The sequence below is a fragment of the Harmonia axyridis genome, chromosome 1, assembly GCF_914767665.1.
Source record: "Harmonia axyridis chromosome 1, icHarAxyr1.1, whole genome shotgun sequence".
Taxonomy (NCBI): domain Eukaryota; kingdom Metazoa; phylum Arthropoda; class Insecta; order Coleoptera; family Coccinellidae; genus Harmonia; species Harmonia axyridis.
In genome coordinates this window covers 9307726-9323830 of record NC_059501.1, presented here as the reverse complement: position 1 = coordinate 9323830, position 16105 = coordinate 9307726, and the positions used below count along the sequence as shown (strand labels likewise).

Genomic DNA, 16105 nt, shown 5'->3' with positions numbered 1-16105 from the left:
ACCAGAAACTCCAATACGCTCCAGGTTACTTTCGATCGAATTAACAACGGATCGTTTGATATCGGAGTTAAACAATACTCGTTATCCTTAATTTTAGGATGGGTGCGGTACGTTTCATGCGGTGGTCTCAAGGGAGTATATTGGCAACTTTCTGCCGTATATAAGATCGCGAATTCTGCAGAGGAATCAGAGTTTCTCAAAGCACTCAAGCAGATTCGATACTTTCAACAATGGCATTCAAGGTACGTCCTATTCCTATTCATATTGCATTTAATCAAACTTAGAACAAACTCTATTCATTCCGAATGAATTTCCTCATTCATGACCATTTGGGTTATTGAATCTTGAAGTAGTTTTTTTATAAACTGGTGAACTATAACAACTTTTCGTTTATTCCACTCTAACCCACTGTTTTTTTTTGCAGTTTGTTATCCTTGCTGCTTTCGCAGCTGTAGCTAACGCTGGTCTCCTCCCAGCTCAAGTGGCTTACGCTGCTGCCCCAGCTGCCCATTTGGCGTACGCCGCCCCTGTCGTCAAGACTCTCGCTCCAGCTATCGCCGTAGCCAAGACTGTTCAACCTGAACCATATGACCCTCATCCACAATACTCCTACGGATATGACGTCCAAGACGGTTTGACCGGAGACAGCAAATCCCAACACGAAACCAGAGACGGAGATGTTGTCCAAGGCCAATACTCCGTTGTTGACCCTGACGGTACCCTCAGAACTGTAGACTACACCGCTGATCCAGTCAACGGATTCAACGCTGTTGTCAGCAAGCAACCTCTCCATGCCAAAGTTGCTGTTGCCAAAGTTGCTGCTCCAATCGCCTACGCCACACCTATAGCTAAAGTGGCTACTCTTGCTCACGCTCCAGTTGCTTATGCCGCTCCAGCTCAACTTGCCTACGCCGCTGCACCAGCAATTGCTAAAATCTACCACTAAACAAGGGACTGAATTATGTATATAATTATTTATTTATTTATTCAAATATATAAAATCAAAGAGCAATAAGTTTTTTCATAAAATATATCACTAAACTATACTTCAAATACTATTGCAAGACATTATTTACTGAATTTGCAGTTCGATTTTGAGGAAGACAACATTTCATTCAGAGAATAGGGAGATATTTTAGCAGAAAACGACTCGAGTTAATACCCACTGCAACAGCGAATTCAAATCGAGTACATCATGCTAAAGTATATTTATTTTAGCAATGGTATTACGTCTCATTCAACAATGGCAGGACGAATCCGAAATGCACACTGTAAAAACACGTTGCTATGGTGCTGATGCACATATTATGGTTTTCCGTATTCATTTGATTCCTACTGATTATTGATTTAAGTATTTCTCCTCATCATTTATGTGCTTCACCTACCTTCCCACCTACTTACGTTTATCTGAATTCATATAAAATATGAATTTCTTAATGAGTTGAAGTAATCATTATTAATCTTAAAGTAAACAATGAAATGTTGACAATAGTATCTCAAAATTTGTTTTGTGAGCAGTGAAGCGAATGTTTTGACACCCTGGAAACGACATATCCCTTCGATGGCTGAAATCATGGCATTACTAAAATGAATGAACTGTAATAACTTTTTTCAGCTGGCTTCAGCATGTTGATAGATAACTCTAGATGAAAATTGGTCTCATCCAATCATAACTGAAAATTATTTCATGTGCAAGATCGTGGTCTAAGAATACAATTCTTCAGTCCTTCTGAATGCACCATTGATTTTTCATTCATTCTTTTTATAAATGAAGAACATCTTTTGTTGCAATATATGTAGTCATTTTTCAAATAAAACGATGAGCTTGAATTGAACATAATGCATTCTGAATTAGATAGAATGAAAGAGAGAAGAGTACGATATGATATAAGTAGAAATATAAAATTGGGATCAGGAACATTCAGAAATTCCTACTATGAAGGAAATGAAAGAATACTTTTATACATCATGAAGTAATAAACTCAAAATGAAAAATTTGATCCAGCAGCTCAAAACATGGCCTATTGAATTTTCGAGATTTCTCGAGTTTCTGTTTATAGAATGAGGATTATGAAGCAGATAAGATAAAAAATATATATAATATCTCTTAATAAAACGAGATACGAGTAGGTAGGATAATTTACTCTCTCACGAAGATTCGCTTTTCATAATTAAAATAAAATAGGTTTTAGGAATATTTGCTGCAGGATATTCAACCTCGAATGAGAGAAATTCAAGCCCCTCCTTTTTTGTACGTGATATATTAAGAGGGTTTTGATATGAGGTTTACTGAATTCATTTTCATATGCTCAGAATTATAGGACTCTGGATCCTCATGAATTTATTAATTTGTTCTTTGATATTGAATAGGAATACATACGTGATTCAGTGCAATTATTGAATTAAACATAATTGAGGTCTATAGCAAACTATATTTCTTATTCAGTTCAACAAAAATCTCATATAAATTTCAAAAGCGGAGCACGTCTTAGACATTATTCTTCTAAAGTTCCTTATCTCATAAAGCCATTGGAAATTTATGTGGTTATGAAGGAAGTCTCTTCCGGCATGAAGCATTGACCTCAACATCCTCTTAAATTTAATGGAGACGCTATAATTTGTTACTAGCTTATTGAAATTTTCTCCATATCATATCCTTATGAACATAAAAATGGAATAATATTTGAATAGCTCGGTATATATTGAACTAAATAATGAAACCTATCAAACAATTTGATTTAGAGTGATCATCGACCTGAAAATTATGAGAAATATTTCTGTTATGGAGTAAAATCAGTGAAGGATTACGAAATATGAGTCATCTGTTTTATTGAAATAAATAGCTATATACACAAGTATTCAGTTCGATTATCGAACATCTTATTAATGATAGTAGCTGGCGACAGCAGGGGCAGCATAAGCTACTGAACCATGAGAAAGGGTAGCTACAGGGGCGGCGTAAGATACTGGACCATGAGAAAGGGAAGCTACAGGGGCAGCGTAAGATACTGGACCATGAGCAAGGGTAGCTACAGGTGCGGCGTAAGATACTGGAGCATGGGCAAGAGTGGCTAACGGCTAACGGCTGACAGTTCATATGAAATTAGTTGTCAAAAATTTGCATGTTTTTTTGATCGCAATCGTAATAAAATATGGAAAGCAGCAGTGTTATTTTACATGGTTGCCGAAAAAATATTGTACGCAACATGCCCGAAAATGGTTTTTTTGGACTCACAGACTTCCAGGACTCGCTTACGCTCGTCCTGGAATTTTGTCTATTCGTCCAAAAAAACCCTATTTTCCGGACTTGTTACGTAAATTACTATTTTCGGCAACCGTCCGGGAAGTGCTCACTTCCCGGATGCTTTTTCTCTGAGAAAGTAGCATTTCCCGGCCTAGTCCGGAAAGTACGTACTTCCCGGACTAGGCCGGAAAAGAATCATAGAATCCATATCAACCGAGATAACGGCTGACAGTTCATATGAAATTATTTGTCAAAAAGTTGAATGTTTTTTCATCGCAATCGCAATAAAATATGGAAAGCAGCAGCGATAGTGTTATTCTACATGGTTGCCGAAAAAATATTGTACGCAACACGTCCGAAAATGTTTTTTTTGGACTCACAGACAGACTTTGTCTATTCGTCCAAAAAAACCCTATTTTCCGGACTTGTTACGTAAATTACTATTCTGTGAAATATAGATTCCACAGAATATTTATTATTTATACAGACAGTCCTTGAAATTGTTTTGAAACCTTCTTTCGAGCAAAGTTGCCATTATAAATATAGGCCAAATAACTGAATCAAATATATTTTTTTAAATGAATATCACTAAATATTATAATCATCTCATAGCGAATATTTTGATGCTTCATACGTAACATTTTTCTATTCGATTGAAAAAATATTGCAACAAGATAATAAATTACATTTATTAGCATAAAAGGTTTAGACAAATGAGTCGTGTATTGGGGTTTAATCTAATTGTTTAAGTAAAGGAAATAAGAATGCGCGAGAATTTTCAGCACACCCAGATAGAACTGAGATATAAATACAAAGTAATTCAGAGCAAAATTTTCTAACAAAATATTTTCTACGTCCAACAATCGTTGTGCATCTGTGAATTTACTCAACTCTAATCCATAAATCTCATCTGTAAAGATTAATCCAAAAGTTCCGTTTTTTTTTGAGTTATTTACCCATCTCGTCACGAAGAAATATAGCATATTTTTCATACTAATGGAACAGAGCGTGTCATATTTCGCTAGGTCATCTCCTAGCTCATCAGTCGAAATCGTTTCGCCAATTCACTTGGTTTCTATTGTTTGATGATACTGACAATAGAATTTTGAGGTGATCAAATATTACAGATGCAGTGATTCTAGAGTAATTCAATATATTGTTTTCGAACATTTTTTGTACTACATGATTTACTTGAAAAATTGATGGCGTAGTCTGTTTCATGTTTTGAATTGATAATTCGTTCATTTGCATAAACTGGATTGTTCACTCAATATCCCCATCCATACAAAGTGTCCAAGATTTGGTGTAATATTTTAATATTCAAGTTACAAAAACGAATACAAGAACATATTTCCTGCAAATATCCTAAGTCCTATTTTATTCACTACGGAAGCACAGGCTGCTTAAAAAAACAGTTATTTAATTTCAATAAATCCAAAAGAGTTAAAAATATTTCGATCTAACTCAAAAGAGCTTATATCGAAAACAATACTAATCATTTTCCATTAATTTTCAATAATTGCTTTGATATATGAAATTTCGAAATTTGAAAAGTTTGAGGCCCATATTCCTGGAAATGAGGTTAAAATTTGTCGACCAAGAATAACATTTCTAAGAATAATCTCATCAAAAAAATCGGTGATTGGAAAATGAGAATGCAAGAATAGGAAAATGTAGTATGAGTTTTATCAGTATCAGTATATTCGACCAAACAATTTTCTTTCATTTGAGTATGAGGAAATCAGATGAAAATGAAAAGTTTTTATGATAGATTATGATAATCAAATATTTTTTCAAATTAATTCAAACTGAAATAATTCAATTTCTGTGAAAAGAATATATTAACTACAACTTTCGTCAATATATTTGGCTAACAGCAAATGGTAACTGAAAATACAGTCAGGTGCAAAAAAAAACGCAACAAGTTAATATTTAGTAAAATTTTAAGTCCCATAGTTTTATTTTCTTGAGATTACTTTTAAGTTTGTTTCCAGTAAACAGAGGATGAGGTTATTAAGTTCAACTTGCATATTCATTATTTTGCTAAGTGCAGACTTATTAGTTACTATTCAGGGTTGATCAGAAGTTTGTTGTTAAACCTTTCGTTGTCGAAATTTTTCAAATTACCAGTTCTAATGAAAATACATTTTGTTTTTCGGTTTTTGGTTTTGGATTAATGAACATGTTGTATTGAATAATTTATTTTATTGAAATAAATAGCTATATATACAATAAATCAGTTCGCATGTCGAACATCCTCTTAATGGTAGTAGCTGGCGACAGCGGGGGCAGCATAAGCTACTGGACCATGAGAAAGGGTAGCTACAGGGGCGGCGTAAGATACTGGACCATGAGAAAGGGTAGCTACAGGGGCGGCATAAGATACTGGAGCATGAGCAAGGGTGGCTACAGGGGCGGCGTAAGAGACTGGAGCATGGGCAAGAGTGGCTACTCTAGCTACAGGTGCGGCATAAGCTACTGGAGCAGAGGCAACAGCAACTTTAGCATGGAGGGGTTGCTTGCTGACAACAGCGTTGAAACCGTTGATTGGATCAGCAGTGTAGTCTACGGTTCTGAGGGTACCATCGGGGTCAACAACGGAATATTGGCCTTGGACAACATCTCCGTCTCTGGTTTCGTGTTGGGATTTGCTATCTCCGGTCAAACCGTCTTTAACGTCATATCCATAGGAGTATTGTGGATGAGGGTCGTATGGTTCTGGTTGAACAGACTTTGCAAGGGCGATGGGTGCAGCAGCAGTGTACGCTACTGGAGCGGTTGGTAGAAGACCGGCATTGGCGGCGGCTACTAGAGCAGCGAACAAGACAAATTTGAAAGCCATCGTGTTGTTGTTGCAGTACTGATGTTAACTGTGATCTCTGTACGTTATCTCCGAATATATATACCTAGTCAATTTTTGAACTGACATCGTTGGGTAATCTGAATTCAAACTGGTCGAACCAGTAGATTTTTAAGATTTGGGGTACACTACCTTGATTGATTGTTATCTTTTGCGAAGTAGAATTGATGCAACTGGAAGCATGTGGTTATTTGATGAAAAATCAAATATATGACCTTGAGGTATTATCCGATTAAAATTTTCATCATGAGAATTTGCAATTTCGATAAAAGTCAATTTAATTTCAATAATCTATTGATTTGAGAAGATAATTTTCTAGAGTTAATTTATGTCTTTCGCGTGATATATAATCTCGAAGTCTAGTATTATATGGATTGAACTTGACATTGCTTCATTTAGAGCGACGATTTCATCAGAAATCTGGGCTGTTTCAATCTGCATACACATAATCGCCAAATGAAAACTTTCCTTTATCTGATTGTTTTTTTTTTCACGAATTATGAATTTGAAATCAATATTCATAATTGATGATTTTCCCAATGGAAGCGTTTAATTATCAACTGTAAACATCTTCATTAGATGTCGAGTAAATTCGGTTAAACTATTTGCATTTACGGAAAATTTTAAATGTGCTCTAGGGGCAAATATTTCTGATTGATTTTGCATCAAATTGAGCTTCCTCATTTGATAATGAAAAAGCAATAAAGTTAATGTTTGAGTATAAACAACCAATAGAATGAATATTTTCCCTGATAACAATCGTATAATATGGATTCTAGTAGAATACTCATTACAATTCTTCAGGATATTCAAGTATTGAATCAATTTATCGATCGTCCATAATTCGAAGAGAATAATCCATAGTGGATTATGTTTTATGATGAATTCCAGAGATTGATATGATTTTGATATGTGAGAATAATAAAAAGATTAAATATTAAATTTTTCAAATGAAAATATCCACAGGAAGCCTACAACGAATGACATGATAAGTATTAAAAATTTTTCATAGAAATAAGTGTATTTCTACTGAAGAATTATTGTCTACAATATGTTTTCAGATGATGAATTCAACAAAAAGATTTCTCAGGTTTGTTCCTATTCAAACTTCTCTTCATTTTTGAAAAAATTGTCCATATTCGAAAATGACAATGTTAAACTAATATTTCAGCAATCGATTAAAAAACCACTGAAAAGTTGTTGAAAAATTATTGTACCAACTAGACCACGAATGATCTCTGGACTCAATAACAACAAGAAATACCAAAAAAAGCATTTGATATTTCAATTACTATTTCCCCACAATAAAGAGAATAGACTTAATAAGTTTAAAGAGAAATCTGAAAATTTTGATGATATAATATAATCCTTAGTTTGGGAAGATTTCATCATCATCAAAATCATGATTTTGTGAATAAGGTTTCTGCATCCTTGAATCATTCACGTTCAATGATCATCTGGAGTTGAAAATAATGTAGTTACTTGTTATGTAACGTAACTATGTTGTCTACTGATGATGAGAAACATAATCAATCAAAATTTGACACAATGATGAAAAAATTGATTCTGTGGAATAAAAAATGTATCAAGCTTACCTCAGAGAAATACTCGGAGCTATATGTATAGTTAAATTCGAAGTAGGAAAGTGGATGCCATTTCAATATAAAAAAAAAATCGTAAATAATAATGTAAACCAAAACTTCAGCTGACTTTTTCATTTCATTATAGATTTTGAAAGTCAATTTTGGAAATATGAGGTTACATCATATGATATACTACTAATTGATATTTAGTCTGTATAAATGGCAATATTTTGGCACTTTGTTACTTTATACCTATTTGTTACGCGATATTTTTATGTGATCCTGCATAAATGCACATTTACAATGCTTAATATATTTCTGTCGAAATATGGCTACGAGAGAAGGATCTATCATTTTTTATAAATCACTTCTCTAAATGATACATCTGAGAATATTAGTCATTAAATAATAATGTTTCTAAGAATTATTAATTTTATTTGAATAAATAGCTATATATACAAGAATTCAGTTCGAATATCGAAAATCTTTTTAATGGTAGTAGCTGGCGACAGCAGGGGCGGCATAAGCTACTGGACCATGAGAAAGGGTAGGTACAGGGGCGGCATAAGATACTGGACCATGAGCAAGGGTAGCTACAGGTGCGGCATAAGATACTGGAGCATGGGCAAGAGTGGCTACTCTAGCTACAGGTGCAACAGCTACTTTAGCATGGAGAGGTTGTTTGCTGACAACAGCGTTGAAACCGTTGATTGGATCAGCAGTGTAGTCTACGGTTCTGAGGGTACCATCGGGGTCAACAAGGGAGTATTGGCCTTTGACAACATCACCGTCTCTGGTTTCGTGTTGAGATTTGCTGTCTCCGGTCAAACCGTCTTGGACGTCATATCCGTAGGAGTATTGTGGATGAGGGTCATATGGTTCAGGTTGAATAGTCTTTGCAAGGGCGATGGGTGCAGCAGCAGTGTACGCCACTGGGGCGGTTGGTAGAAGACCTGCATTGGCGGCGGCTACTAGAGCGGCGAACAAGACAAATTTGAAAGCCATTGTATTTAATTTGAAATACTGTTGTTGACTGCGACCACTTTATGTTATATTCGAGTATATATATTCTGAATGTTCGAACTGGTACCATTGAGCAATAGGCAATTAGGCTGGTCAAACCAGTAGGTTCTTGAAATCTAGAGTAATTTACTTGGTTTGATTGTTATCCATTGAGAAGTGGGACGCATGTTGATTTATTGAATACCCGAATTCGCGAAGTTATTAAAATACGTGGGTAGTTGATCAATTAGTAACACCTTGTATTGATGTAATCGATGCTATCGTATGAAAATTCTGATAGAAGCATTCACAATTCTAATTCATGCTCCAACTCACTTTGTCTACATTCGATATGTTGGACCTCCTCTTTAAACTTCTAATAGTACAGGATTAACTCTCAACTACTCTAAACTTTTGGGAGAAATGCAACGGAATGACAACCCTTTCATTGTATTGGTCGTTATATCAAATACTTTTTTCTTCTTTGTTGGAATCATCATGAACGTGAACTGAACTCAATTATGTCATAATCAATTTTTGGTGGAAGTCGTTCAATAAAATTCACAGTGATACATTTTGAGAAAAAATTATCCTATGAAAGTTTCCACTTATTTTTTTCCCAATCAAACATGAATATCAGAAGTTTCATTTCATCCGGTCAATTAAAGAATTGAATTAGTCGAACAGAAAAACAAGCAAAATGTTCTCTTCTCATAATTTCACCAATTTCTCTTTGAATTTTGCAAATGTCCTGCGAGCATAAGCCGTCATTTCTTGAAGAGAAAGCTATTAAAATTTTTCATCCTTTGACATTCTAAAGACGTGAAAATGAATTAGTATATCACATAATTTTAAGAACCAGAATATTTTTCTGAAACTCCCTGTATAAAGCAAGATAACGATATGTATTTAACAAATCGTTAAATCTGGTTATTTAAATCGCAACAAATTACAACACCAAGCGAAAACAAGAACTCGCCTCGCGAAAATAATAATACTCGACCACACGCACACCTAATCGAGATATTTTAATGAGGGCATACCCGAAGAATGCACCGACAATAATTTATTCATACTTGGCAATGATTTATAATTACACGATCGCCGAACGTGGACTATGAACTTGAACTTTCTGCAAACAATCGATGCCCATTCAGCGGGTACTCGACCCAGAAGCCGGTTCTCGGTGTCGAAATATGAACCGCCGACCGGTACCCCAAGAATTGGATCGTTTTCGAGAGTGATAACTCCACCTTCTAACGAAAATCTAACCAGATTCTTCTCAAGGTCGCGCAAGAAATGGAAGTACAATTGCAAAATCCGCTTCGAAAAAATCAGTATAAATACTCCACCCGATCTATCGTTCAGCATCAGTTCTAACCATGGCTTTCAAATTCGTTCTTGTCGCCGCTTTCGCAGCTGTAGCTAACGCTGGTCTTCTCCCAGCCGTTGGACCAGTGGCCTACGCCGCCCCAGTGGCTTACGCTGCTCCAACTGCCCATTTGACATACGCCGCCCCTGTCGTCAAGACACTTGCTCCAGCTATCGCCGTAGCCAAGACTGTTCAACCTGAACCATATGACCCTCATCCACAATACTCCTACGGATACGACGTCCAAGACGGTTTGACCGGAGACAGCAAATCCCAACACGAAACCAGAGACGGTGATGTTGTCAAAGGCCAATACTCCCTTGTTGACCCCGATGGTACCCTCAGAACCGTAGACTACACTGCTGATCCAATCAACGGTTTCAACGCTGTCGTCAGCAAACAACCTCTCCATGCTAAAGTTGCTGTTGCCAAAGTTGCTGCCCCAGTTGCTCACGTCGCCTATGCTGCTCCAGTAGCCAAGGTTGTTGCTGCTGCCCCAGTTGCTTATGCTGCACCAGCTCATGTTGCATACGCCGCTCCAGCCCATGTTGCCTACACCAGCTCCGTGTACCACTAAGTGTCGACTGATTTTTGTTGTATGAATGTATATTTATTTCATTAAATTTTCTAATTACTGAAATTTTATTTTCTTTTGAGAATGTTTCATTTACCTCATATGTCAGATACGACTGGACTCTCGGTTGAAGTAAGTAGTTGGTTATTTCGATTTGCCATGCTTTTCGTTAAAATTAGTTCAAATGTAACATGAAATTACCGAAACCCTTTCAACCCAAGAAGACCTCACAGATATTCTATAATTCACATACACCATCTGAATATCTAATTGGTAATTCAGAATGAAAGATAACATAATTTCAGGAACCAGCTCTCTGCAAAACGATTATTCCTGAAATTTATTAACGGAGCAGGAATAATGCTACATTAACTAAGCTGGTTGGGTTGAACCTTAAGCTTATTCTTCTTAACTATGCATGACATGTACTATTATTCATCATCCTAGAGTTCAGACTACGGCTGTTCTCGATCTACATATAATAAAATTCTTTATTTCAAGCTATAACTTATCTCAAGTAATGGAATGTCCATTATATAAATTGGAGACGTGACATTTTCTGAAAAGTTTATTTTTTATTTTTTTATTTATTATTTTTTGTATTTTTCATCCAGTTCCCCTTGCTGGAAAAAATATTTTATGAAATTGTAAATGAATAAATGATAATTTTGAAATTTCCCCAGAAATATTTCCAATATGGCATCAAATCTCCCTCCACTATTTTCAAGAGATGTCTAAGTTTCAGTTCGATCAGATAGATATTTCTTAAATTTATTACGAAGAAAAATTACTTTTAGGCATGACTTCAGAACAATCTATAAGTTAAACTCTGAATATACCCTTAAAATTCAAAGTCTCCATAATGAATAAACTATTATTATACATTTCATTCGAGAGTTATCATTGCATTCAATACCATTCTGTAATCAAACTCATAGACATTTAGTTATATCATATGAGATTAATTTCACGGCATTCAGACCAATTTTCAATTTCTGAATCTAATTATGTTTTTTCCATCATTTTCAACTTTCCTCAACCCTTGCGAACTGTATATATAGTTCGTAAGGCGTACACTTGAATCTGGGATTAGTGGTTCCTCTTTTCAGAGAATCTTCAGCTTCCTCGATGGCTCAGTGGCTTGAGCGTCGAACTAGTTATTCGGAGGTTGCGGGTTCGAGTCCCGCTCGAGGAGGTACTTTTTCCACAATTGAAAAATTGTCTGAATGCCGCGAGATTAATCTAATATGTTGATACACAGACTTTAAAACATTATTTACCTATTCAGTGATATCATATTTTCAGGGAAACAATAAAAAGAAAACCAAGTAAGGACTATTTTGGAAACTATCGAGAGCTCATTGATTCCAAATCAAGCGGGGAATCGAACTTTGTCACTAATAGAGATCAATGACAAGATAATTCATTCAGAAATTGATGGTAATGGTAATGATTATGTTTAAAAATTGTCCGAAAAGATTTAAGACTATGATTATTGCCAACAAATTTGAATGATGCATCGATTCAAATCAAAGATGTAACTACCGGTAGTTACCAACACTGCACACCAACAATGAATAATTCATCAATAGGCGTTGACGCAGAGTTACATACTCTTTCGATTAGTCGACTTGACCCGTATTCGATTGACGAACTCCAATTAGTCAGCGGCCTCTCGTTGACGGCAAATAAATAATCGTTGACACTCGAAACAACGTCGAATATGGGTTTCTATCCGAGATCAATCAGTTGTCACGCTGAAATGCATCCCGGCGAATTGATTTCGTTCTGAGAGAGCTTGTTTGCTGTTTTGTCATTTGGTGCCAGTTGTTGGCGCAATTACGCTTATTTGGAGCCACTGGAATGGAGTGGTCAGGAGGTATATGCCTCATAATAATTATAAAATCTTAAATGAAAATGTAGGACTGGCAGAATTCTAGGTCCTTAGTTGTTCAAAGCGAAACCTACTGATATCGAAGGATATACTCTTTTTGAAGGTCATCAGTATCGCACAACCCAACAATCGCGTCAACCAATTGAAAATCCAGCATAAACATTGAAGTTGTTGCGCTAATACGACACCTAGCGTCAAACTACCGAAGCTTCTCTCCTAAGGATGATTCAAAAACTAAAAAGATGTAATAAAATCAGAAATTATTCTCACTGACATTTTCTGCGCTGAAGTTTAGTTATAAAACGTTCGCAGAACTAAATTTCATAGGAAATTTTTGCCTCGAGAAATAACGATTATTAGAAAATATCATTTTTCGGCAACCGTCCGGGAAGTGCTCACTTCCCGGACGCTTTTTCTCTGAGAAAGTAGCATTTCCCGGCCTAGTCCGGAAAGTACCTACGTACTTCCCGGACTAGGCCGGAAAAGAATCACGTCGTTGGTGTCATTGTGAATATGAAAATCTTGATAGATATATTTTTAATAAATGCAGTCGATCATTACCATAGCAACCGAGAAAACGGCTGACAGTTCATATGAAATTAGTTGTCAACAATTTGCATGTTTTTCGATAGCAATCGCAATAAAATATAGAAAGCAGCAGCGATAGTGTTATACTACATGGTTGCCGAAAAAATATTGTACGCAACACGCCCGAAAATGGTTTTATTGGACTCACAGACTTCCAGGACTCGCTTACGCTCGTCCTGGAATTTTGTCTATTCGTCCAAAAAAAACCTATTTTCCGGACATGTTACGTAAATTAGTATTTTCTTCTGACAAGGTTGCTATGAAACTGGAAAAATTCTGGCTGCATATTTCTGAGTCAAAGAACATTTAAAGATATTTTATGAGATCTCCTAGTGAAACAGTTCTTTCAAAATTTGACATTAGCCTTTGTGTATTGTTTTTACAATAAACCACACTTAGTTTCAATTCGAAATCATCGATATGTTTCGAATTATTGGCACAATCAAGTATAAGATGACTTTAATTTCATCTGAACGTTTCTCATACAAACCTCGAACATATTCTGAAAATGGCTGTACCAACTAATACCAACAAAGTGTCGAAATGTTTGTTCTTGGCTTTACAGCTATTCAAGATTATAAACAATACCAAACAATTCAATACAAACGAAAAATTCCGAGCTTTTTTCGCCGTGGTCTAGTCGATTTTCCACCTACTAGGTACTAGGGGAAAATATCTTCAAAGACAAAACAATTAACCTAAAACTTGAAAGAAAACCCACACCGTTCTAAATTGACTAAAATAATATCAGAAAAAAAAAAAGATGTCGAAGAGAGCAGCAAATAGAACCAATATTCTCGTCTGCGAATCCATAGAGAAACTGAGTATTGACAACTGAGAATCGACAATAATTTCGGAGAAATTCCTCAAATTCACCTGGATATTTTCCTATTTCTGATGATTCATATATGTGTGTATCAAAGTTCTGGAATGTAGATGATGAAAATCGAAAAACTGAATCATCAGTAATGTATCGGTCAGTTGTCAGTTGAATTGATAATTTTGGACCTCATAATTGACCTACACCTTGAATGAAGAATTAATGATGCAATTTATCGAGTATTTTCGGTGGTGCAATTGAACCTGTATGTGACAAGATTTGAAGAGTACTGCAACGAGTTACGTATAAAAAAGGATCGACTCATTTGGAATATCGAGACTTCCATCGATATCTTCAACGGATCAACATGGCTTTTAAGGTAATAACCTATTAATTTTTTATGAATTTAGACAATCTATTAGACATTCAAATTAACATTCGTTTTTTTTTTCAGTTCGTCATTTTCGCTGCCGTTTTAGCCTATGCTAATGCTGGCAATTTGATCGATGCACCAATTGGCGCCTCTCTGGCTTATGCTGCTCCAGCTGCTATTGCTGCCCCAGTAGTAGCTAAAGTAGCTGCACCAGTAGCTGTTGCAAGGGCTGAACCCTATGACCCAAACCCACAATACCAATTCGGTTACGATGTCCAAGACGCTTTGACTGGTGACTCCAAGAGCCAAGTTGAATCTCGCAGCGGAGATGTTGTCCAAGGTCAATACTCCTTGAACGACGCTGATGGTACCAGACGTATTGTTGACTACACTGCCGACCCAATCAACGGTTTCAACGCTGTCGTCCGCAAAGAACCTCTGCTAGCTAAAACCGTAGTTGCTGCTCCAGCTGTTGCTGCTGTGCGTACCGCCCCAGTTGTAGCTGCTGCTCCCTTGATCCGTTCAGCTCCTTTGATCGCTCAGCAAGCCCTCTCTGCTCCCTTGATCCGCTCTGCTCCTCTTTTGGCTCAACCAGCTTACGCTAGTTCATTGATCCGTTCTGCGCCACTTCTTTCCCAAACAGCCTATGCTGCCCCCCATCTAGGAGCACCTCTTCTGAGATCAGCACCTATCTTATCTGCTGCACCCGCCTTAGGATACTCCGCAGCTTATGGTAAAATTGCTGCTCCTCTTGGATATTCCACTCTCCTTCATTGAGGAAGTTTATGCAAATATAAAAGTTTATTTATGTATTAAAGTTTATGTATGTATATGAGTTATATTTTCACACCTTAATGATTCTTTTGTTTCAATACACAACCATAACGGGCTAGACTCGATCGGATCGCGGAATTCGATATTTTGCATTTCAAATCGACATACAGAATTTTCCCTACGTCAGTCACGGAAACACATAAATAATACTTTCTTATTTGTAAGATTCCAATGAATAACTTTATGGAATATTAGCAGATTGGTTTATTGCGATGAAATCCAAAGCCGAGTCACGATCTACAATGTAGAAATTCCTGAAAATCTGTCTCAACAGTACACTTTACCAATTAGACCACAGCTTAAAAGCCAGGAATTTTATAATTCTGTTGGAGAAAGCTTTCAGCAGTATATCTATCAAGAAATATATGAAGGGTGTTTTTTTAGAGCTATAGAACTTCAAATTGCTATAAAACAATGATGGATTATTCGATTGACATGAATTTTAGTTATCCGCAAGATAATCTTGTGGCATTACATTTTAAATATGATTTCTGGCTTGGATGTAGTCTAATCTGGACGTCCAATTATCGATGACTTTTTCCAACATTTGTGGCCGTATATCGGCAATAACAAGCCGAATGTTGTCTTCCAAATGGTCAAGGGTTTGTGGCTTATCCGCATAGACCAATGACTTTACATAGCAAAACAGAAAGTAGTTTAGCGGTGTTAAATCACAAGATCTTGGAGGTCAATTCACAGGTCCAAAACGTGAAATTAGGCGGTCACCAAACGTGTCTTTCAATAAATCGATTGTGGCACGAGCTGTGTGACATGTTGCGCCGTCGGCGTCGTGTTGGAGCTGGAGGAGTTGTTAAATCGGTCGCCATCTTGAACAGTAATGCCAACTTAAAGTTATATACCTCGAAAAAAAAACACCCGTTACAATTGTGTTGTTCGATAAACGATAATCTGCAGAAATTCAACAATTTCCCAACATCCTCATCGAAAAACACGACGTTCG

General features: G+C 36.3%; 5 protein-coding genes across 12 annotated transcripts in view; 3 read left to right on the top strand and 2 right to left on the bottom strand.

Annotated features, from left to right (window-relative positions):
• Positions 1 to 16105, bottom strand: part of LOC123688953 (disks large 1 tumor suppressor protein) — a 742726-nt gene that overhangs the window by 374759 nt on the left and 351862 nt on the right. The window lies entirely within an intron of this gene.
• On the top strand, positions 199 to 1034 carry LOC123688972 (larval cuticle protein A2B-like). Its single transcript, XM_045627748.1, has 2 exons — positions 199 to 242; positions 425 to 1034. Exons 1-2 carry the CDS (start codon positions 231 to 233, stop codon positions 944 to 946), a joined length of 534 nt encoding a protein of 177 aa, XP_045483704.1. The 5' UTR covers positions 199 to 230; the 3' UTR covers positions 947 to 1034.
• LOC123688971 (larval cuticle protein A2B-like) lies at positions 2824 to 8711 on the bottom strand. Of its 2 annotated transcripts, none has more exons than XM_045627746.1 (2): positions 8326 to 8711; positions 2824 to 3074 (listed from the first exon to the last, which is right to left on the bottom strand). In XM_045627746.1, exons 1-2 carry the CDS (start codon positions 8690 to 8692, stop codon positions 2884 to 2886), a joined length of 558 nt encoding a protein of 185 aa, XP_045483702.1. In that variant the 5' UTR covers positions 8693 to 8711; the 3' UTR covers positions 2824 to 2883. The 2 variants fall into 2 exon arrangements, with proteins under 2 accessions (XP_045483702.1, XP_045483703.1); XM_045627747.1 differs by lacking the exon at positions 8326 to 8711 and adding an exon at positions 5613 to 6112 and having other exon boundaries at positions 2824 to 3078.
• LOC123688970 (larval cuticle protein A2B-like) lies at positions 9849 to 10700 on the top strand. Its single transcript, XM_045627745.1, has one exon. It carries the CDS (start codon positions 10072 to 10074, stop codon positions 10636 to 10638), a length of 567 nt encoding a protein of 188 aa, XP_045483701.1. The 5' UTR covers positions 9849 to 10071; the 3' UTR covers positions 10639 to 10700.
• LOC123688965 (larval cuticle protein A3A-like) lies at positions 14237 to 15140 on the top strand. The gene is made up of 2 exons (XM_045627740.1): positions 14237 to 14316; positions 14392 to 15140. Exons 1-2 carry the CDS (start codon positions 14305 to 14307, stop codon positions 15085 to 15087), a joined length of 708 nt encoding a protein of 235 aa, XP_045483696.1. The 5' UTR covers positions 14237 to 14304; the 3' UTR covers positions 15088 to 15140.